The sequence below is a fragment of the Silurus meridionalis genome, chromosome 6 (assembly GCF_014805685.1).
Source record: "Silurus meridionalis isolate SWU-2019-XX chromosome 6, ASM1480568v1, whole genome shotgun sequence".
In the NCBI taxonomy this organism is placed as follows: domain Eukaryota; kingdom Metazoa; phylum Chordata; class Actinopteri; order Siluriformes; family Siluridae; genus Silurus; species Silurus meridionalis.
In genome coordinates, this window is record NC_060889.1 from 27,551,248 (window position 1) to 27,568,013 (window position 16,766).

General features: G+C 40.3%; 1 protein-coding gene across 3 annotated transcripts; it reads left to right on the forward strand.

Moving 5' to 3' along the window:
* The first annotated feature begins 5,173 nt into the window (after positions 1-5,173).
* On the forward strand, positions 5,174-16,442 carry LOC124387393 (NAD-dependent protein deacylase sirtuin-5, mitochondrial). 3 transcript variants are annotated; one of them, XR_006926156.1, is made up of 10 exons: positions 5,302-5,575; positions 6,253-6,382; positions 7,767-7,900; positions 8,396-8,621; positions 8,700-8,787; positions 9,683-9,736; positions 11,680-11,803; positions 12,516-12,631; positions 13,492-13,679; positions 16,398-16,442. XR_006926156.1 is itself a non-coding variant. In XM_046851721.1 (9 exons), the coding sequence occupies exons 2-9, from the start codon at positions 6,277-6,279 to the stop codon at positions 13,562-13,564; spliced, it is 921 nt and encodes a 306-aa protein (XP_046707677.1). In that variant the 5' UTR covers positions 5,174-5,270; positions 6,253-6,276; the 3' UTR covers positions 13,565-14,585. The 3 variants fall into 3 exon arrangements, 2 of the variants coding, with proteins under 2 accessions (XP_046707677.1, XP_046707676.1); XM_046851721.1 differs by lacking the exons at positions 5,302-5,575; positions 16,398-16,442 and adding an exon at positions 5,174-5,270 and having other exon boundaries at positions 13,492-14,585; XM_046851720.1 differs by lacking the exon at positions 16,398-16,442 and having other exon boundaries at positions 13,492-14,585.
* Positions 16,443-16,766: the final 324 nt, after the last annotated feature.

Consider the following 16,766-nt stretch of genomic DNA (forward strand, 5'->3'; position numbering starts at 1 on the left):
GTGCTCTGGACTGATGAGTTGTATGCTGAAGTGCTGGACAGTGGTACAATAACAGGTGCCTGCAGCCAACAGTAAAGCATGGTGGTGGTTTCCTGCAGGTTTTCGGCTTCATTTCTGCAAATAGAGCTGGAGATTTGGTCAGGATTGATGGTGTCCTCAAATCTGAGAACTACAGATGCTTATCCACCATGCAACACCATGTCTGATTGCCCTCAAATTTATTCTGAAGCAGGACAATGACCCCAAACAAGAACTCTCTTCAGTGTAGTCAAGAACAAGTAATCCTGGAAGTGAAACCCTGATCTGAACATCATCTAGTCTGACTGGGATTACAGACGGATTTAAAGAGCATGCATCTATAGAAGATCAAGAAATGTTTATTTGTCTAACAAGTATAAATGCAGCCATGTTTTTCTTTCTCAACTTGAGAGCGACAGAAGTTTCCATGGTAACCAGAAAGCAGCAATGATGGAAAGAGTGAAAAAAAACCGAATTGTTCTCTAATTTCTATATCCGTATGTAAAGTCTCAATTAGGGTTAAACCTCATTCCGTGCTCCTGTTCGGTCTTCTGAACACCTTCCTCTCTTATCTACAGTACTTTTCCTGGATATCATTTGCTAATAAACACAGTTTCTCAATACGAGCATTTACACGACTCGAGAGCGGAGATATAATAAGCTAGATGCTGGAGCAGAGTTATTGGCTGTAATCTCTGGCCCGAGCAGGTCAGGACACACAGAGTGCTTTGGAGACCCGAGCATGCTGTCAAAGAGTCTCCCGGTAATGGAAATGTCTCGACAGGTTAATGTGTCCAGCACGCGGTGTCGAGGAGGCATGAGGAGGCGGAGAACTGCATTAAATCAGCGTCCAATTTGGGGGAACTGTGTCCGGTGTGTGGAAGAGTCTGGAGAACCGAATCTATAACACAAAGAGCAAAAGTGATAAGTCATGTGATTGGAGGTCCATAGTGAAAGGAAGAAATACAACAGTGTTTGTCTTTTTACTGTAGTCTGTTAATCGATTCAAATAAAATTCCCTAAAAATATGGTTCCCTAGTGGTCAGGATGCGGTGCTCTCACCGCTGTGGCCCGGGTTCGATCCCCGGTCAGGGAACCAACCCCAGCCATTAGGGTTGCACAAGCCTTAGTGCCGGTCCCAAGCCCGGATAAATGGGGAGGGTTGCGTTAGGAAGGGCATCCAGCGTAAAAACGTGCCAAATCAAACATGCGGATGGTCCGCTTTTTGTAAATTCCCTAAATCATCAGGACACCAAACGGAACCTTTGCTATGTTTCTATGTTTTCGCCCTGTTTTATACATTTTGTATTCATATTTTTAATAAACAAAAATAATGCATGCTGCATTAGATAGATAGACAGACAGACAGACAGACAGACGGACGGGCAGACGGACGGACGGACGAACAGACAGATAGATAGATAGATAGATAGATAGATAGATAGATAGATAGATAGATAGATAGATAGATAGATAGATAGATGGATGGATGGATGGATGGATGGATGGATGGATGGATGGATGGATGGATGGATGGGCGGGCGGGCGGGCGGGCGGGCGGACGGACGGACGGACGGACGGACAGACAGACAGACAGACAGACAGACAGACAGACAGACAGACAGACAGATAGATAGATAGATAGATGAAATAATTGGAACTGGTAGTTCCATGGTTAAAGTTCTGGGTTGCAGATCAGAGTCTCAGAGGTTCAAGTCCCAGCACCACCACTCTTGGGGCTCTTGAGCGAGGCCCTTAACCCTCTCTGCTCCAGTGGTGCTATATCATGGCTGACTCTGTGCACCTGACGACATCTTCCTAACAAGCTGGGATATGTGAAGAAGAATTTCATTGTGCTGAAGTGTATACGTGAAAAGTCGTTCCTCTTGTACAGTGCGACCTCCTGTTGCGCTGAATGAGTCTTCTGCTATAAAAGAGCTTCTCTGATTCATCTGATTTATCAGCAGGTCATGGAGGAAGTGCTGTTGATTGTTCAGAAAGGCTGTGAGTTTATAAAGTGCCTTTTTCTCTACCAATCCCCTCAAAACTATCCAGTAAGAACTGAGCCAGCCTTCTATTTATCAGCTTGTGGAGCTTTTTTTTTGCATCTCCAGCTCTATGCAGTCACCCGGTCATGTGACTGGAGCACAGAGCATCAAGCTGCAGATACACTTTAGTTAATGTTCACATCGAACATCAAAAAAGATGATAAAGTGTGACTATATCTGGTTCATGGATGCTGGTTTGAGTGTTTTCTGAACCTGTTGATTTTTCACACACAGCAGTCTATAGAGTTTGTACAAAATGGTGCGAAAAACAAAAAACATCTTGTTAGTGAAGTGATATGTAGATGAAAGAGAATCCGAGAAGAATGAGCAGGGTCTGAAGGAGAGAAGGATATAGTATCTTAAATAATCACCCTTTACAACCAGAGTCAGCAGAAAAGCATCTCAGAACATATTCATTTTTGAGGTGAATGAACTACAACAGGAGAAGACACCTCAGGTTCCAACAATAATGGTTTTGAATCCAATTCTATTGGTCGGTTATACAAATGCACACCGTGTGACATACAGTGGAATATTTGTTACAGTTCAACTGTTCCATGATATAAAACACAATACGTTTTCGAGTGGCCCAGTCAAAGTCCGTGCTTAAATCCGTTTGATGTTGTTGCATGACCTTAAACAGGAAATGCTTGATAAGCCTCCAATGAGGCCAAATGAAAACAATTCTGCAAAGAAGAGTGGGGCGAAATTCCTCGTTGCCAGTTATCGCAACACTTCATTGCAGTTGTTGCCACCACAAAACCAGTTATTAGGTTTAGGGTGCAATTACTTTTTTTTTTTTACATAGGGACAGGCATAAGGTTTGGACAGCTTCATTTCCCCTTAATAAATGAAATCATCATTTAAAAAAACTGCATTTTGTATTTTATATTAAAATATGCTCGATGATATGAATCATTTAAGTTTGAGATGGTTTGGACATGTGCAGAGGAGGGACATGAGTTATATTGGTAGAAGAATGCTGAAGATGGAGCCACCAGGTAGAAGGAAAAGAGGAAGGCTAAGGAGGAGGTTCATGGATGTGGTGAGGGAAGACATGCAGGTAGTTGGTGTGAAAGAGGCAGATGTAGAGGACAGGGGGTATGGAGACGGATGATCCGCTGTGACGACCCCTAATGGGAGCAGCCGAAAGAAGAAGAAGATGGATCTGAATCATTTAAGTGTCTTAAATATGTCAAATAAATACTAAATCAAGAAGGGGGCAAATACCTTTTCACAGCACTGTTCTCAGTAGCGGCTGTCTGGTCCATCAAGGCCTTCTCTACTGGCCTAAACTCTATAATCAGAATCACTAAATTACAGTTTAAAAGTCTATTCTCTTCATTTCATTGCATTTCTCTTGGTTGCACTGTTTCCAAAAGTCTATGTTTATGTTTCTATCCAATCAGATTTTAGCCGCCACATAACGTGTTGCCGGGTTTTAAAAAATCTGACACAAGGTCTTCAGAATCAACAGAGCAGGTTTCCCATAGCTGCAAATACACATATCAATGAAGCTGTGGCTTTAAGAAGATCAGATGTGGACTTAGCAACACCGGGGCCCTCTAGCAGGCGTCCAATAACCTTCTTCTACTTTCTGTATCTTCTGCTCTGCATTCAGGTTTTTCAGCTTCTCCTGGTGTTTTGTCTCGTAGTTCTGTCTGAGATTCAATTCCTTAATTACACCACATTCGCTCCACTAATAAAACACACGTGTTTACCAGCAGTGTCAGTAAACATCTACTCAGAATCCCATCGGTTTTGAAAGGCTCTGTTTTCAGAATCCACTTTTCTCTTCACCACTGTGAGGCGCTGTTTCACAATATCTGTATAACAGGGTTAAATACATCAACAGAAGCTCGACTTGATTGACGCTGGAATGTTCTCAGGTAGTCTAGAGTTCTGTAAGGCAGCTGAAGCGCTGCATTATGGGATCTGTAGTTTGTGTTTATCAGCGCTTCATATCGCCGGGACATTAATAACAATAATAATAGATCTTTATAAAATCATCTCGCGGGCCTAGAGTTTGAAACGTGCACTAGACTAATAAAAAAAGGCCACTACTGAAGGCCTGGGTTTGAAGCTCCACCCCTCACCAGCAGATGGCAGTAAAGAACTTCTGGATTTGTTCTGAAACTCACAGAAAAAAAACGTTATTTTGCAACTGTGTCCGAACTGACACCTACACCTACGTCTAATCTGACACACCTACGTCTAGTCAAAGATGCCTATGTCTAATCTGAGAAACCTATGTCTGGTCATAGACATCTAATTCTAGTCTGAGTCATCTATGTCTAGTCAAAGACATGTACGTCTAGTCTAAGACATCTATGTATAGTTATAGACACCTATGTGTATTTGGAGACATCTACATCCAGTCTAAGACATCTACGTCTAGTCAGAGACACCTACGTATAGTCGGAGACACCTACGTCTAGTTTGAGAAATCTATGTCTAGTCTGAGACACCTACGTCCAGACAGAGACACCTACATCTAGTCAAAGACATCTACGTCTAGTCAGAGACACCTACGTCCAGACAGAAACACCTACATCTAGTCAGAGACACCCACGTCTAGTCAGAGACACCTACGTCCAGACAGAGACACCTACATCTAGTCAAAGACACCTACGTCTAGTCAGAGACACCTACGTCCAGACAGAGACACCTACATCTAGTCAGAGACACCTACGTCTAGTCAGAGACACCTACGTCCAGACAGAGACACCTACATCTAGTCAAAGACATCTACGTCTAGTCAGAGACACCTATGCCTAGTCTGAGGCATTTATGTCTAGTCACAGACACGCACGTCTAGCCGGAGACGCATGTATCTAGTCAAATACACACATGTTTAGTCACAGACACCCACGTCTATTCAGAGACATTCACGTCTAGCCGAGACACACATCTAGTCCCAGACACCTACAACTAATCACACACGCCCCTATGCACTTCAAAATACGTGTAATTTAATTTGCAGCTCTAAGGAAAAGAAATATATTATATGATTGTTTTATTGTTGAGATGCATTGTTACTTTTGTATTTGTAAAAACTGATTGTTATTTTCTTTGAAATCCTGGGTGTGAAACTCCGCCCTCGCCAGCAGATGGCAGTAAAGAACTTCCGGGTTTGTTCTGAAACTCACAGAAGAGGAAGAAATCGGATATTTTGAGACTGTTTCCAAACTTTACCAGCAGAAGGTGGGTGAGGGTTTTCTTGAAAATAAGTTTATTTTGCCGTGACAGCGCCATAATCAGACTGTTTAATGTGTGTAAAAGCGCTGTTGTTTCCCCTGAAGAGAAACGAGGACGAAGCAAAGCGCCATTTTGGTTTTGCTGGATCAGCGCGCGCTGCATGTCCTCCTAAAGTCCCTTTATTTTTGGAACAGTTTGGCATCTGGGGGTCTTCTAACGCATGCAATTAATGCACTTTAACCCAAGAAAGCATGCACAATGATGCAGCGGTGGAGATTCATCGTTTATGTGACGTTTTCTCAACATATTGTGTATATGTAGTTGTTTTTCTATGCATGCATGTTTGTTTGTTTGTTTGTTTGTTTTTCCAGTGCATCAGCAAATCTGTTGCAACCTGCAGAAATGCACGTAGTTCTGGTGCCGTGACCCAAACCGAAATGCAAAACACAAAATAACTTGTCGGGGTTTTTTTTATTGTTGTTTATTATTAACATTTGTGAACATCAACGGATTACAATTTTGATTTAAAAAATTCAATAAAATTAAATAAAAAATAAAATAGAAAAATAAAAGAACAATTCAAATTAATGCAATACACTTTAAAAAAAATCATATAGATTAAATCGAGTAATCGATTAAATTAAATCGATTAAATACAATTAAATCAATGCAAAAATTAAAATAGATTTGGGTAAATACAGATATATATGTAAATGTGTTTTTATATTTAATATTATAATCTTAACTTTTCGACTCAATTCAGCAGACTTCAACAAATGTCTTCATTCCCTCCATCGTTCGTTCATTCAGAATTGTCAGGTTTTCTCAATTTGAAGACAAATTTTGGACGCTGGACATAAAACATAAAAGTATCCATACCGCTAGATTGTCATAAAAACGTTTACGATGACTGGAAGTACATGTCTGGAACAAAATCGTGAGATCTCTCCTGGTCCAGAGCATCAGAGATACTTTCTTTCGTTCGCAGGCGTGTCAGGAACCACGAGCGGGAATGCTGATCCGGGAGCTGGTGCGGAGATTCCTGATCCGCCAGGTGGATTGTGGGAATCGGGTCACGGTCCTGAGAGCTCTGAGCGTCAAACCCCAGCCGAAGTCAGGTACCGATCTCGCGCCCATGGGTCTACTGTTTACTAGATTTGAGAGATGGGAAGTGTCTTGAAGGAGCTGTGAGTGATGTTTAGCCCCTCCTGATGTCTCCTGGTGTCAGAGACGTGAATAATGAGCAGTCAGAGGATGTCTCCTTAAACTATGATGATCAGTGTAATACTTTTAGGTACAGTAAATGCTACGGTCGCCAGGAGACATTTTCCGATATGTACGACAGGTCAGGGGACGGATCGTGTGCTTTCCGGTGTCCTCACTAACGTCTGTAGTCACTGCAGAAAGTTGCTCAGTTTTTTTAAGTATTTCATCTTTTTTCCACTGTCATGTCAAATGACAGAATACGTCTAGTCAGAGACACCCATGTGACCCACGTCTAGTCACAGGTGCACCCATTTCGGTGGAGACACTCTGGTATAGACAGAGACACTTGTGTCAGGTCACAATTATGTCTAGAGGCCCCCACATTTGTTTATAGTTGTCCATGTGTAGCCAGAGACACTCACATCTATTCACAGACCCACATGTATTTTTGGAGACTTCCACACCTAGTCCCAGACGCCCACGTGTAGCCGCAGACAGCTGTGATTAGTCACAGACACCCACGTCTAGTCACAGACAGACACATCTAGTTAGAGACGCCGAATCTATTCACAGACAGACGTGTCTAGTTAGAGACACCCAAATCTATTCACAGACAGACGCGTCTAGTAAGAGACAGCAAGGTCTATTTCCAGACAGACGTGTCTAGTTAGAGACACCCGAATCTATTCACAGACAGACGCGTCTAGTTAGAGACACCCAAATCTATTCACAGACGCGTCTAGTAAGAGACAGCAACGTCTATATCCAGACAGACGTGTCTAGTTAGAGACACCCAAATCTATTCACAGAAAGACATGTCTAGTTGGAGACGCTCACATCTAGTCACAGACAGACGCGTCTAGTTAGAGATGCCCAAGTCAAGTCACAGACAGACGCGTCTAGTTAGAGACGCCCAAGTCTAGTCACAGACAGACGTTTTTAGTTGGAGATGGCAAAGTCTACTTACAGACAGACTCATCTAGTTAGAGACGCCTAAGTCTATTATCAGACAGACGTGTCTAGTTGGAGATGCTCACATCTAGTCACAGACAGACGTGTCTACTTAGAGACGCCCCTAATGAATTAAGTGTATATTTAAAATAATAAATATTAATTAATCATTTGTTTTGTGTGTGAGATGTTTAAGCTCCTCCCATAAACAGGAATGTATCTCTAATTGGAGAAATGATGCACTGCTGCTTGGTGATTCCTGTACAATATATTATATGATTGCTATACAATAATTGCACGTCTTTCGTCCGTATAAATCTCACCTCTGTCTCCTGACTGTTGCAGATTTGGCGGAGTTTCGAGAGGTTTTCTCTAAGGCCAAGCACATCGCCATCATCACGGGAGCCGGTGTGAGCGCTGAGAGCGGCCTGCCCACCTTCCGCGCGGCCAGCGGACACTGGAGGAAGTGGAAGACGCAGGCGAGTGCACGAGCACAAACCAGTACTTCTTATCCGTTTAGAGTTACTTCAGATCAGGGAAGGTTCCCTTCGAGTGCCTTCGTCCAACCTTTTCTCCTTTTCTCTCGTCCTTGACACTTACAGAAAACCTGTTGATCAAGTCTACACTTTTTGAAATATGTTTTAGCTCATAATAATAATCAGGTCAGTGGCTGTAAATATTGGCACCCCTTTTTGTTTATAAAGTACTACAAAGATGGTGGATTTATTATCTTTACTATTATAATTATAGTCTCACCGTTCACATCATGGACCCCCCTCACTTCTATGCTGTGTTATATCCGATCAGGCAATTTCGCATAATAAAAACAACAGACGAACCAGTACTAATCCGTATAGAGTTACTTTAGACCATAAAATTACAGTTGTTGTTGTTATAATTATTATTAATTCAGCTTCACCCATCACATCATGGGCTACTCTCTCTTCCAAACTCGTTTTTTTCTCTTTTTGCAGGATCTGGCAACCCCGCAGGCGTTTTCCCGTAACTCGTCACTTGTGTGGGAGTTCTATCATTACTGGAGAGAGTTGGCTCTGAAGGCCAAACCTAGCGCTGTTCACCTGGCCATCGCAGAGTGTGAGGCCCGTCTCAGACAGCAGGGTCGCGCCGTGGTGGTCATCACGCAGAACACGGACGAGCTGCACCGCCGAGCCGGGAGTAAACACATCCTCGAGGTCCACGGTGAGTTTCGGGGCTGTCGGAGGTGCATTTAGAGGAACAACCTGTTTGTCGATTAAATGCACGTGTGTTCGTTTACAGGGAGTGTTTTCAGGACCCGGTGTCTGAGCTGCGGAGATGTGGATGTCAATCATAACAGCCCCATCTGTGCTGCCCTGGAGGGGAAAGGGTACTAACAATTATTATTATTTTAGTTTTTAGCACAAGCTAAAATTTAATGGATAAAAAAAAGTACTGAATCATGAAAATGTGCTAATTTAATATATTAATAAATATTCAGATAAACAAGACATGCAAATATTTCAGACTTAAACAAAAACACTCCAAATAAATAAAAACGTTCAAAAATTAATAAACAAGACACTTTAAATAAAGAGCACGTGGTGCCAGTGAGTCACCTCTAGAGGCCACTCTCGTACTATATAAAACGCTACCCGGAAAAACTATATAGGTTAATTGGCAAACCCAATTAATTAGTCGACCTCAACTAGTAAATATCACTGAAACTTACACGATACACTACATGACCAGAAGTATTGGAACAACTGACTTTTCCACCCATATATGGTTCTTCCCTGAAGAATATAGAGACACCCTATTGTGTTTCCTGTGAAGATTTTCCCCTTAATGTGAACTCTAAAACCCAAACCTGTTAAAACATTGCAATGCCCCTGTGCACAAAGCCAGCTCTATTAAGATCTGCTTTACTTGAGTTGGAAGATGTGGAAGATCTCCAGCTATGGAGCTCTAACCTATTGAAAATTATGAATGTGAACACTGAGTGCACCCCAGGCCTCCTCATCTTCTCTACATCAGTACCTGACCTTATTACCACCCTTGTGAATGATCTTTACAAATATTTACAAACCTTATGATCAGGGGCCTGCAAACTTTTGGCCATACAATGTATGACTGAGACTCACTGATCACCATGTACCTTCATCCGTTATTCCTCTACGGGCCTTATGGTTTTCTGGGGCGGGACTTTGGACAGCTCTGGTGTAGATGTGACTAGTTTAGATGTATGTAAGTGAAAATAAGCTCCATTTTGTTCCCTGTTACAGTGATTCAGATCCAAACTGCCCTGATGCTGATATTCCTGTGGGAAACTTACCACGGTATGAACAAAACTACTACTACTACTACTACTACTACTAATAATAATAATAATAATAATAATAATACTGATGAATTATTGACCATGTTATTGCTTACATTGTATTATTTGTTCATTATTAGGTCACATTAGGAATAATATTAATGATGATTATAAGAAGAAAAGACAAAGACAAAGAAAAATAATAGAAATTTAATTTAAATTAGTTATTCTTTTTATTTACTATTAAATTATTTGCTGTATGTTTTATATATTTAGTATATATCAAAAATAATATATATATATATATATATATATATATATATATATATATATATATATATATATATATATATATATATATATATATATATTTTTTTTTTTTTTTTGAGTATTTTTGAGAAATGACATAATAGGAAGTATCCAAATCTAATTTCTCTATTTCCTATTTTTAAATGGTCCTAAAAGAAATCCTGAAGTATTTGTATCATTCTGGCCATTAAAAGAAAGAAAGCAAATGTATTTGGCTGTAAAATTCATCCATTTTAACTTTGAATGAACAAAAATGCATAGAAATAGACATGTTTACAATTAACTCCCAATAAAACATGACGTATTACACACAGTTTACGTGTGTGTGTGTGTGTGTGTGTGTGTGTGTGTGTGTGTGTGTGTGTATAGATATATTTAATATATACACACACACGTAGACAAGAGGAGCCAGTAGTTTTAATGACAGTGAGGTTTAAAGAAAAAAATTTTTTTCCATTGTATTTTTTATTTAATTTAAATTTATTTCTTCAGAAATATTTTCTTTTCTTTTTTTCTTTTTTTTATTCTAACATTTTGTCCCATTAAAAAAAAAAAGCGTATAATTTATTTATTTTACATTTTTCAGTAATTAAGTTGAAAAAGAAAGGGGGGGGGGGAGTGTTTAAAGATGAAAATACACCCGGGATCCACTAGATGGCACCACGTTCTTACACATGATACTGACCTGAGATTAGAAACAACACACTTTCCAGCCCTTTTATTCTTCAGCGGTCCTCCTACATGATAACTTTATTCATGTGTGAAATTATATTTATATTAAGATGATGTTTTAGTATTGATCTCAAGTGACCTGAGGTACATAGACATGTGGATGGACAGAAAAGGTAAAGAGAGATGAGTGAACAGATGGACAGACAAAGGTAGAGGAAATATATAAAGAGATGTTTTAATTCATGGAGGAATGGATGGAAAAACTTCCTGCCTGGGTATGAGGAAGAACCTCATCATCATCTGGGTGATATCAAATGTCTATTCATTATAGTTCTATCATGGTTGAGGGCATCAGCTGTCACTTGAAAGCAGAATGGAGAATAAAGAGATGCCCAGATGTTTGGATTGCTGAAAGGGTGTCCCAAAGTCCCAAGATTAGATGTATGGGTGGACAGACAATTGAAGGTAGAGATAAAAATGAATATGAATTCATAAAAGCATGAATAGAAAAACTCCTTGAGAAGATATGAGGAAGAACCTTGAAGAACCTCATACTCATGAGAATATCAGCTGTTCACTGATGGACACTTGAGTGCAAAACTTTTCAACTGAAGTCCAAAGCCATTGCAGCAGAAGGTTTATATTCATTACAGTCCAAATCCAGTTCTTGAGTGAAACAATCCACATTATGAATGAGGAACCTTCCTGAGCAGCTGCGAGTGGTTTCCAATTTAGGAGAATCCAGAGTTTGGGCATCAGGAAGGTCCAGAAAGATGGTGATACATGTGGTGAAAAATATTTCTTTAAAATATGATCTCGCTGTTTTTTTTGCCTCTACGGTCGGCTGTAAGAATTTGGCAGAAAGATAAGAAACATTTCTCGTTCGAAAGCTTTACGAAGGTGTTCCAGGAAGAAAAAAAAGGTGCTAACGTGTAGGAAGCAGGTGGCGTCACGCTAATGAGGTGCTGCTCCGTGCTGCAGGTGCGATGAGGGAGGCTGCGACGGTCTCCTGAGGCCCGACGTGATCTGGTTCGGGGAGACGCTCGACTCGCACGTCCTCACTAAGGTGGAGAAAGAGCTGGACGCCTGTGACCTCTGCCTGCTGGTGAGACCACAACACTTCACGTCACGTGTCAGAGAGGGAGAGAGAGAGAGAGAGAGAGAGAGAGAGAGAGTATTAATAACAGTGAGGCGTCGGAATGTAACAAACATGCTGATTTCTCTGGTCCTGAACCCCTATTTGGATGGGATTAGTTTAGAAGAAGAAGAATTATTATACAAGGTGTCCAGGGGAATTTAGAAATGCCCCAATCTATTATATCAGCTTTTCTTTTCTCTTTTTTCTTTGGAAATGACTCAATCCTGAAAGAAATCCCTAAAATGTGGAGAATTTATTATACCATATTTGAGATATTTAATATATTAAATTGTGTTATTTAAAAAATATATTTTCCTTTTTTTTTTTTTTTTTCCTATTTTTGTTTGTTTTTAAGGAAAAAATATATTTTTTAATTTTTTTTAACAGATCCTTTTTTGTCTTTCTTTTTTTATTTAAAAATATATATAAAAAAAATTAAGATTTAAAATTTTTTTTTAATATTATTTTAAGTCTTTTAATTAGAAAAAAATTAGAGTATAAAAAAAAAAAACTTCCCTGTTTTAGTTTTGTTTAATTTTTCATTATAGAAACTCTTATGAATGAGCGAATGCTCATAGTATATATATAAAAAAAACAGTTCTTATCAGAAATAATAATTCATTGGACACCATTATGTCCCGTCCCCTCACACTCTGTCTCCGCTGTGGTTGCGTCTCAGGTCGGCACTGCGTCTGTCGTCTTCCCAGCCGCCATGTTTGCCCCCCAGGTGGCGTCCCGAGGCGTTCCAGTGGCCGAGTTCAACATCCGGCCGTGCTCCAGCACGTCTCCGTCTACGTGAGTCGATACAACGCACCTCATAGTGCTGAGGTTTATACTCTGTATATACACGGTGTGCCAAAAGTATTGGGACACCTGCCCCTTCCAAACTACACAGCCGAACAAATACTGTAGAGAGCGTTCTCCTGGTCAAACCAGAACCTGGTTTCATTTTCCACAGTCACATCAGTTTCAGGCTCCAGTCTCTGTGTCTCTGTCTCTCTCTCTGTCTCTCTGTCTCTCTCTCTCTCTCTCTCTCTCTTTCTGTCTCTCTCTCTGTGTCTCTGTGTCTCTCTCTCTCTCTCTCTCTCTCTCTCTCTCTCTCTCTCTCTCTCTCTCTGGCTCTCTCTCTCTCTCTCTCTCTCTCTCTCTCTCTCTCTCTTTCTGTCTCTCTCTCTCTCTCTCTCTCTCTCTCTCTTTCACTACAGCTCATTATTCAAACCACCAGGTGTGTGCTCTGTACCACATTTTTCCTCTGGCCCCACCCCTAATCACTAACTGCCCTCTGGCCCCACCCCTGCTGCCCCAAATACATTTTATACATACTTTACTTTTCTCTCTTTCTCTCTTCAAAAAAAAAAAAACATTTTAGCCTATGTCAATGATTTTTCTTTCTTTCTTTTTCTCTTTCTTTCTTTCTTTCTTTCTTTCTTTCTTTCTTTCTTTCTTTCTTTCTTTCTTTTTTATTATGTATTTCTTCTATAATTTTCTTCTTTCATTTATAATTTTTTTTTCTATAATTCTTTCTTTTATCTATAATAAAATCTTTCTTTCTTTCTTTCTTTCTTTCTTTCTGTCTTTCTGTCTTTCTTTCTTTCTTTCTGTTGTGGATGTACAGCAGTAGGAGTGATGTTCCTGACGTGACCTTGTGTTTTCAGGTTTTATTTTCAGGGCCCGTGTGCTGAGACGATCCCCCTCGCTCTCGCACCTCACCAGTCCGAGCCGATGTGAGACGCCGATGTCCTTCTCAGAGACCACATTTAACCTGCGTAGGACGAGCTGCCGATTAACAGACTGCTTTTATACACCTGGATTTGGAAGTGTGTGTGTGTGTGTGTGTGTGTGTGTTTTTTACTCCACAGGATTCTACAAATAACCTGAGAAGCTGAAATGTTTTCTCTCATGAGCGTAAATAATTTGTGCTTGGAATAGCAGTTTGAAATCACTCCAAACATGCCAAAAGCTCCAGCTTTTCTGTTTCATTCTTTAGACACAGTTTTTTATATTTTTTCCTCAATGAAAGAAATTTGTAAGAAATATGTGAATTAAGTTTTTTTTGGAAAGAATAATAAAATACCCCTCTTTTGTATGTTTACAGAATCAATAACTGTGTCCCTTTTTCTGAAAAGACTTACTTGACTTTGTATTATTCTGTAATCTATTTTATATAAATTGCAAAAATTATTTTTTTTCATTCAAAAAATAATTGAATATTAAATTTTTCAGAATTTCTTTTTTGGTGGGATTTTTTTTCTTTTTTCCCATTTATTTTTAATATTCATTCGTTCAATAATATATATATATATATATATAATTATAATTTTTTTTTGTTTGTTTGTTTTTGTATTAATTTTTTTTATGGCATGTCGTTTAGGAAATTATCCATGACATAATTGAATAAAAACTCTGTTCAATCAAACCTGACGTCATTACGGTGCAGCCACCATCTTGTACTTCAGGCAGAATGAGAGAGTTAGCGAGAGTTAGTTCGCTGCAATATATCTCAATATTCAATTTATTCAATATTCTCACCTTTCATTCAATAGATATTCCGAGTTTTTATTCAATTCTCTAATGGATAATTTCCTAAACGCCATATATATATATATATATATAGATTACATCTCTAGCAGAAGTGTTTGCTTTGTTTCCTTGCATTACAGTTTTCCTGGGGATTTGAAATGAAGGGTAATTGTGAGTTTCTTGTGCCTATTCTGCTCATCATTGAATAAAAAAACAGCTACTAAATCCACACCATGTATTTGAGTGTATACAGTTTGCTACAGATGCAGATTGCGAGCTCTAACTAGTTCGCTCTCTGACCTTCCGATCAAAGGATGTGAAGACGCTGACGTTATTAGACGCTTGCTAAATGGCCCTGGTGATTCCAACTTGATATCTGATCGGTTAAATAACACTAATGGAAGCAGTACATCGGCAGTAAACTGTGAAATGTAGAGAATAGAATATTGGGAATAATTTAATACATATTTATGGGAAAAAAAAGAAAACACGAGTGATTCAGATCTGATTTCGGTCAGTAGAGAAGGCCTTGCTGACCCTGATGGCGTGCCACAATTTCAGATGTTTGACACCGGAGACTCCTTAGCCGAACAGGTTTTCTGTGAGGACGTTACTATAGAAACGATAACGTTTGCATCCAGTCTGGAATTTTGACGTTCCCAATGCTGCCGTTCAGGGAAAAGAAAACTTTGTTCTGGTTTTTTAGTTTGTTTCTCAATTGCCGCTAGTGTGTTGAACACCTCTGCCTCCTTTATCCATCCATCCATCCATCCATCCATCCATCTATCTGTATGTCGACTCAGGCGAGATAGGTTTATCTAAGTGCTTCTATTTATAGCAACCATCAGTTTGGTACCTTGTGCAATTAGCTGGTGCAAGCTGTGTGTAAACAAACACACACACACACACACACAATGGGACAAGATGAGAGGAAAATGGTGGCAAGGGACATAGACATTAGAGAAGTGATTAAGTGTGTGTACGTGAACCTCGATATTCTGGAGATCTGAGCGTTCCTACAACATCCTGGGTTCATCACCGATCTGTCGCCATGGGAACCTCGTTTCACTGAACCAGAAGAGACCTGAGATCACTTTCATCTCCTGACAATGACCTGAGATACAAGGATGCTCTGGTGGACAGGGACAGGCCTCACACACACACACACACACACACACACACACACAATGGGACAAGATGAGAGGAAAATGGTGGCAAGGGACATAGACATTAGAGAAGTGATTAAGTGTGTGTACGTGAACCTCGATATTCTGGAGATCTGAGCGTTCCTACAACATCCTGGGTTCATCACCGATCTGTCGCCATGGGAACCTCGTTTCACTGAACCAGAAGAGACCTGAGATCACTTTCATCTCCTGACAATGACCTGAGATACAAGGATGCTCTGGTGGACAGGGGACAGGCCTCACACACACACACACACACACACACACACACACACACCCTTGTGTGTTATTGATATGATCAGTGCTGAGGAGTGGCTGTATGGAGGTTATAAGGCGACGTAGGCAGCCCATGAGCCTTCTGGGTAACAGACCAAACTGAGATGAACGCAGGGTGATGGGCGTGGCCTGTGCGTCACGGATTCTGATACCTATCACCATAGCAACAGCTACACATGAAGTGATGTAGTATTTGTATATGTGTGTGGTTGTGTGTTGTGTTTATCCATGTGTGTATTTGTATGTGTCTGTCTGGGTGTTTATGCGTGTGTTTGTGTTTGCCTTGTGTGTGTTTATGCATATGTGTATTTGTGTGTTCTGTCTTTCTGTATGTGCATGTGTGTATTTGTATGTTTGGGTTTATGTGTGTCTCAATATGTGTGTGTGTTTATGCATGTGTATTTGTATATGTGTTTGTGTGTGTGTGTGTGTGTGTGTGTGTGTGTGTGTGTGTGTGTTTTGCTATTTTGCTAACAGAGCACACATCAGTTCTAATATACAGCTGAGACGTCAGGACAAGGTCAAACACGGCTGTAGGGACTCACAGTGGACATCCATTATGTGCAAAAACGATAAAGGTGCGTGTGTGTGTGTGTGTGTGTGTGTGTGTGTGTGTGTGTGTGTGTGTGTTTCGTGTCTCTTCGTTACCTATGACTGTCTTCAGCACTGAACTCTTGTCACAGAACCGATCCCAGAAACCCCTGCAGTTCTCCCCTGTGAGTGTGTGAGTGTGTGTGTGGAGCAGGTAGCATGGTCAGGTTGTAATTAGCAGGGCTTTGACAGAGATTAGCTGCTATCTCACTCACATCAAGACTTGCAGTGTCAGCCATTACCCAGAATTCCTGCACACGGCCCAGTACAGAGAAAACCTGTGGGTGGGACACACACACACACACACACACACACACACACACACACACACACACACACACAAATAAATAAATAAT

Excerpts from the sequence above, each read along its gene's own strand:
- LOC124387393 (XM_046851720.1), top strand. The coding sequence starts at position 5,516 with ATGCACAATGATGCAGCGGTGGAGATTCATCGTTTATGTGACGTTTTC. Across the intron at positions 5,576-6,252 it reads ACGTTTTCTCAACATATTGT|GCGTGTCAGGAACCACGAGC; the intron begins GTATATGTAGTT and ends TTTCGTTCGCAG. Across the intron at positions 6,383-7,766 it reads CAAACCCCAGCCGAAGTCAG|ATTTGGCGGAGTTTCGAGAG; the intron begins GTACCGATCTCG and ends TGACTGTTGCAG.